Source organism: Mycteria americana, chromosome 8 (genome assembly GCF_035582795.1).
Source record: "Mycteria americana isolate JAX WOST 10 ecotype Jacksonville Zoo and Gardens chromosome 8, USCA_MyAme_1.0, whole genome shotgun sequence".
Classification (NCBI taxonomy): domain Eukaryota; kingdom Metazoa; phylum Chordata; class Aves; order Ciconiiformes; family Ciconiidae; genus Mycteria; species Mycteria americana.
This window is the reverse complement of record NC_134372.1, coordinates 44,589,658-44,595,657: the sequence shown is the minus strand read 5'-3', so window position 1 is coordinate 44,595,657 and position 6,000 is coordinate 44,589,658. Positions and strand designations below refer to the sequence as shown.

General features: G+C 40.3%; 1 protein-coding gene across 1 annotated transcript in view; it reads right to left on the bottom strand.

Annotated features, from left to right (window-relative positions):
* Positions 1-2,602: 2,602 nt before the first annotated feature.
* GAN (gigaxonin) overlaps positions 2,603-6,000 on the bottom strand; it is a 31,395-nt gene continuing 27,997 nt past the window's right edge. The window contains exon 11 of the mRNA XM_075510888.1: positions 2,603-5,765. Within this exon, the coding sequence (XP_075367003.1) occupies positions 5,584-5,765 (182 nt within the window). The 3' untranslated portion in view covers positions 2,603-5,583. The remainder of the gene's footprint in view (positions 5,766-6,000) is intronic.

Genomic DNA, 6,000 nt, shown 5'->3' with positions numbered 1-6,000 from the left:
GCAGTTTATGGTTTAATTCTCCTATTACCCTTAATCCTTTTTAGCAGGTGTTTACCTAGTTAGGCACTTCGCATGGTTTTAGTCTGTTCTTTTAGCTCACCTGTTAATGAAAAATTTGAGATAACTGATTACTGGAGTACAGCGGCAGTTAGATTACAGAGTCACGCAGGGCATGGCTGATCAGAGATGTCACCTTAAAGCCTGGCTGCAATCCTTCCTACAGTAAGGAATTTCCCAGGAAAAAAAAAAAAAAAACAACACAAAAACCCCTAGGGATGCTGGAGAGCAGGTGCCCAACCTATCAATAAACTTCAGAGCACATGGATGTGACCCCTACAGAAAATGAGCGGTGCTTCACGCAAATCTTACTGGCTTTACAGCAATATCTCTAAGTCAGCTTTTCCTGGCTCACCTCCCCAGTCTTAAGTGACCAGAGATCTCCTTACTCCTCTTTCACAAGTAGCGAGCCACGGAAACACAGACCCTACTGACGCAGCTCTCGACTCCAATAACAAACAAGGAAGAGCAAGAGAAAATGGCAAATGTCAAAAGGCTACCGCACTGACGACTGAAACGCAGGCCTGTACTCGTTCCTTAATGGTAAAAGGAAATAGTCCAAGTTAAGATGGAAATAGTAGCTTCTAACTGCAAAGCAGACGCGTATAATTAACACCCCTCCCACCCACCTGAAGAAGCTGTTTAAGTACTCCAAAGAGTTAAGAGAAGAGAAACCCCAAAACCTTGATGCTAACATTAGGGGCAGAGAGGATCCATACCCCGAATTAAATAGAACTCCTTGGAAAGCATCGCTGTGAGTGCCACCAAAACATACCCTAGTTACAATCCTCAGTACACCCGTGTCCCTGGGTACAGTCACACTTCCTGAGACACAGCTTTCCTTCTGCAGATAAGATTAATTCAAACAAATTGCACTCTATTTAAATATAACTTAAAATACTAAAACCTGTTGTCAGCTGCCATTTATTACATACTTGCATGGCACTAGTCCTCTAATAAAGAGCAAAGTGTCCATATGCATCACATGGAGTGATGTCTCAAGGCAGCTGTGAAGAGTAACACAAACCTGCAGAACAGTATTAAAAAAAAAAAAAGTAAAGATTTACTGTGTTTTACATGCATTCATTTAAAAAAAAAAAGAACCACCGCTCTTTTTTGGAACACAGTGAATTTTAAGCATCTCTGTATTTTAATAGAACAGTTGAGTTATTGTTATATACAGAGGAAACCAAAAGTTTGGCACTTGTAACAACTTGCATTTGTTATTGCATCCTGCACTTTGCATGGCTCCTGCGTGTTACCAAAACCCATGCAGGCTGAACGGCCACAGTATTTATGGAACCAACCGGGAAAACTGTAGTTAAAACAGGGAAAAATGCTCCCTAAACTCCTCACTTTTGTACTTGTGCATTTACCAAGTCATGCAGGCACAAGAAATATTGCAAAAAAGAAATTAAGCTGCCTGGTGTTTTCTGGAAGGGGAGTTTATAAAGCAAGCCAGGCGCTTCAGTAGCTTTGATGAAAAAACTCCTATTTTCAGCCAGAACTCTGCTTCAGAAGGCAGGCTGTGCGATGTACAAGTTTTGTGCAGTCAAAAGCAAAAGGGATACAGCCTGCCCACAGTTATTAGTGAGCTGATTTTGTAAATTCACCTTTGTTTTCAGATTCGCCACTATCTTTTTGTGTAATCTCATATTAATTTGCCTTCAATTTAAAGATGAGGTACCCTCAAAGCTACAGAAAGTCACTTGACCAGGAACAGCTGAGGTGATACAGCATTTTCACAATAAGTAAAACTTAAGGAATAGCTGGTAAAATATTTGAGGACAGGCAGACCTTGCTGTGGTATAACAAACCAGAAGACTCTTCAGGATGCCTCTTTTTCAGGTTATAAAACCAGAAAGGATGAGAATTTGAAATCCAACACTGACTCTTTAGGAACACGAGCATCTCACAAGGCCAAGTAAGGAATGGAGACCAGGCCAGGTGTGTGCCTCCCTAAGAAACCCAAGAGATTTATTTTGTGAGAGCAACAGCACTTTACACCTTTGCTTCTGTCATCACTCTTTCTGCTGCGCAGAGCGGCCACAAGACTACATGCGTAAAACAAGCGCAGAGGACACTGTTGTGTGCTTATGGTATTATCTCTTTTTCCCCCCCACTTGTACACTCAAACTTTTGATCTTACCCTTAAATGAGCAATTCCAGAGTTTTTCCAAAAATAACCTGTGGCACATGGAAAAAGGAAGAGGAAACTTTTTGGGGGGGAATTGTGGTAAGAGGTGGAGTGAGGGGAAAAAAAAAGCCACCACTACTCCCATCTTCCATAATCCCTACCCCGTATTTGGTGATTTTCTGATTACAATGTCTGGGGTTTGTCCAATTCTACAGCAGGGGGAAGGAAAGGACACAGAGGCCGAAGTCACTCAAGCTTGCAACATGACCCAGCCAGTCCTCATTTGGGATTGTGCTGAGCCTGACTCAAGATACAACCACCCGAGACCTGCACCCAAGGACCCAGCCCCAGTCCAAGGTGTGGTGGGCACCAAGTCGGCGACACTCTTCAACAATACAGACGTTGCACATTCAACGCGCTCAGGAAACTGGTAAACTCCCTCCACTCAGCACCCCTGGTACCAAAGCCTCCCTCCTCTACTGAAGTCGACCATCTCCTTCCCAAGAAAAGTCAGAGGTCAGCTATCCCTCTCATACACCATCACCTGTACAATAAGGCTCTCGCTGCAGAAGGAGGGCCTTGGCTTCCAAGCCTTGCTCCAGACTGGGAGGCAATCAAACCTGGTTATTGCACATCCCAAGAGATGCACTCATCACCGGGCTTGCAGGTCAGAACTGAACAGACAGACAGACACAAGTCAGACCCCAAAAGATGCATCCCTTCCCTCCTACACATACAGAGAGGCTAGAACATCTCCTGCATTGGCCCCACAGACAATGCAGATGGGGAATGATCCCCATCACCTTGAAGCAAGGCCAAGGAAGCCAGTTTTGAGATCTCGGGAGTGCTTAAATCTTTGGCGTGAGCAGGCACCCGGAACTCCAGGAGACAATATCTCTAGAGACTTGGTTCCTGGCTGCCAACCACACAGAAAGTGACAGGAGCACATGCGTGCTAAGAAATTAAGTTTGTAAACTGTTTCAGGTGAAGAGGCTTAAACTTCTTGGTCAAATCTCACCGACTGCATTTGCAACACACTCCAATTACCAGCAGATTTGTTCGTTTTATTTCTGTTTAAAAAAAAAGTAGTAATACCTACTGTTAATCCTACTTTAAGTGTAAACATTTGGTTCAATAACTTTAACTGCAAAACACTGCTAGAGTATATATGATTTGGATTTTACGTGCATTTATTACTTAGGTTTTCTGAATGCTGAATGCCCTCAAGTGTACTGGGAAGCTACAGGGACTCAAGAGATAGCAGCCTGCAATATTCCGAATAACATTTTTGAAAGTTTTCTAAGCCACTTAGAAAACTGAGCTCAAAAGTGAAATAGATACTTAGGAACATTCATCACTTTTGAATATGGGATCTTGGCACTTTGTCTAAGAAAAAAAATTGAACGATGTAAGATTTTCAAAAAAGGGAAGTTTTACAGATAAACTAACAGCACTTGATTTATTTCACAAGACAGCCAAGGAAGGAAATAGTGGTTCACATTTCTGTAGTAAAGCATTATATATAAATTTAAAATCTGAAGACATATATATATATACAAACACCAAGTTTACCACAATGCATAAATATATAAACTTTTTAATATGCCAACTAATATAGGTCAGAAAACTGATGTATATAGTTCAAGTTTTGCAGCACTTCAGCATTGTACAAAATAAAAAAAAAAATAAATAATGGTCAATGGATTGGCTGCTGCCCTCTTTTTTTTCCCTACCTTCTTTGCTCAGAATCGAGAGTAATTCCAACCACACATCAGTGCTATGGAAGGACTGAGCAGAAGTAAGTTTCAGAATGTCTCTTCAAGAAATATTTAGTGAAATATAACTATCCTGTACTAGTTTGGGATTGTATTTCAGCATATCGAAGATGATTCGGTAAAGATGACGAAGGTTTATACTAACACAACTGAGGGCAGAGATTGGCTTGTCTGAGGTCCACAGAGTTGCAGAGTGGAAAGTGTTGTATGTAGTTATAATACTGGTTATACAAAGTCTCTTTTTCTGAAGGGCAGGAGGTCTTATTTCTATTTCCATCTCTCTCACTGTATTCCTTTTAAATAAATACAGCTTACGTCCCACCCATCACAACAATAATGAAATCAAAAATTGAGGTAAAAGTGTTCTACCAGCTGATCTTGACTACGAACAAAAGTCAATTAAATATCGCTACGGATGTGAACAAGACTTGGTAAGAAATAAAATGCAAGATACTAAATTCTTCACTATAACCACGCCATAAAACCCAGCTTTCAAAGTCAGACAGCAATAAACAAGACTGTACCTTAGCACGGAAATCATTAGTAAACCAACTTTTGATCCCAATTTAAAGTCGCTATACAAATTTTCCTTAACTCTTAGTCCAAAAAATCATGTTTTCTGCAAAACAAATATATCCTTATCATATTTCACCTTTGTTCTAACAGAGATAAAATGCACCCTCCTATAAAAACCATTCTTAGTGTGCAAGCAATCTGAAGTAAAAAGGAACACAACCTATTTTCTTTAATTTGTCAAGTTTTGTTGTCTTTTACCAAAAGCAGCAGTCATTAACTGTTCCAAACACCGTTTCCCTTTTTACTTCAAGGAAACAGCCACCAAAGCCCACACAGAAATGCACACCACCCATCTGTACACCAGTTTATCAGGCTATTCAAATGACAGCATAGAAAAAACAGTTTACTTCTCTGTAGTATACTGTATCCATTTCAGATTAGTCCATTTTAAATATATTAAAAATATTTGTAGGAATGAAAACATTGCAAATGAATGAAAAACCATATGTACACACCTCCACCATTTTTAGGCACAGACCTTAACTTTTGAGGAAGGACTAGAAATAAAAGGTGCAACAACCAACATCTCCTACGGCATTACGGTCAAACAGCAGTCTTTGCAGTATACCAGGGAGGTTGGTTATCATATAGCTTCTGTGTATTATAGCTATCCAGTCCAAGATAGCACTTTTATTCTTATCGGTTCCCCTCAGGGGAAACGCATCTTAAATCTTTTTTGCTTTTCAATAAACTTCGCCTAAGTTTACCAGTTCACCAATTCCCACCAGTTTCAGACACAAAAAACCTCCTTCAATGACACGGTTTAAACTCCAAATGGTTACGACTGAAGGTGTTTCCTTGATCCCCCCTTTTATTTCCCCCCTCTCTTCTTTTTAATGTATACTTAAGTTATTTGTTCCCGAAACAAGAACTGAGACTCAAGCTTTTTAAGCATTTAAAACAAAAACAGTTACCATACCAAAGCACAGCATACAGTGTAAGTTTCAGCTGTAATTTCTCAGCTTTTCCTTTATATAGAGCTATATTATGGTGGACTGCGCAGAATTCTTCCAGTCTCCTCCACTGTCAGCATACGGATCACGGAGAAGGTACGCGAATGCGGAATAATCCTTGTTGAAGCTGCAGTCGAAAGAGCTTGCAGTTTGCGATCCGCAAAGCTGCACAGCCGGTACGGCGAAGGTCCGATGGAAATAGTGGTTTAGTGCGCTGCCAGGTTCCCGTGCTTCTTTTAAATTCTCTAACATAGTCATAATTTGTACCTGAATTCACACATGCACAAAGAAAGATAAAATGCTTTAAAACATACTGTAGCTATCACCATATTTCACGTCTAATAAGGCAAATATGTGAACAAGAGCATGCACAGAAACACAAATCATGTATGGATGAAATTACTGTCAAAAGGAGACTACTATGACATTTCTTATCTACTTAAACCCACCACATTTGCAATTTTACTCTTTCATATTTTGTGGAAAGCCCTGTTACACACTC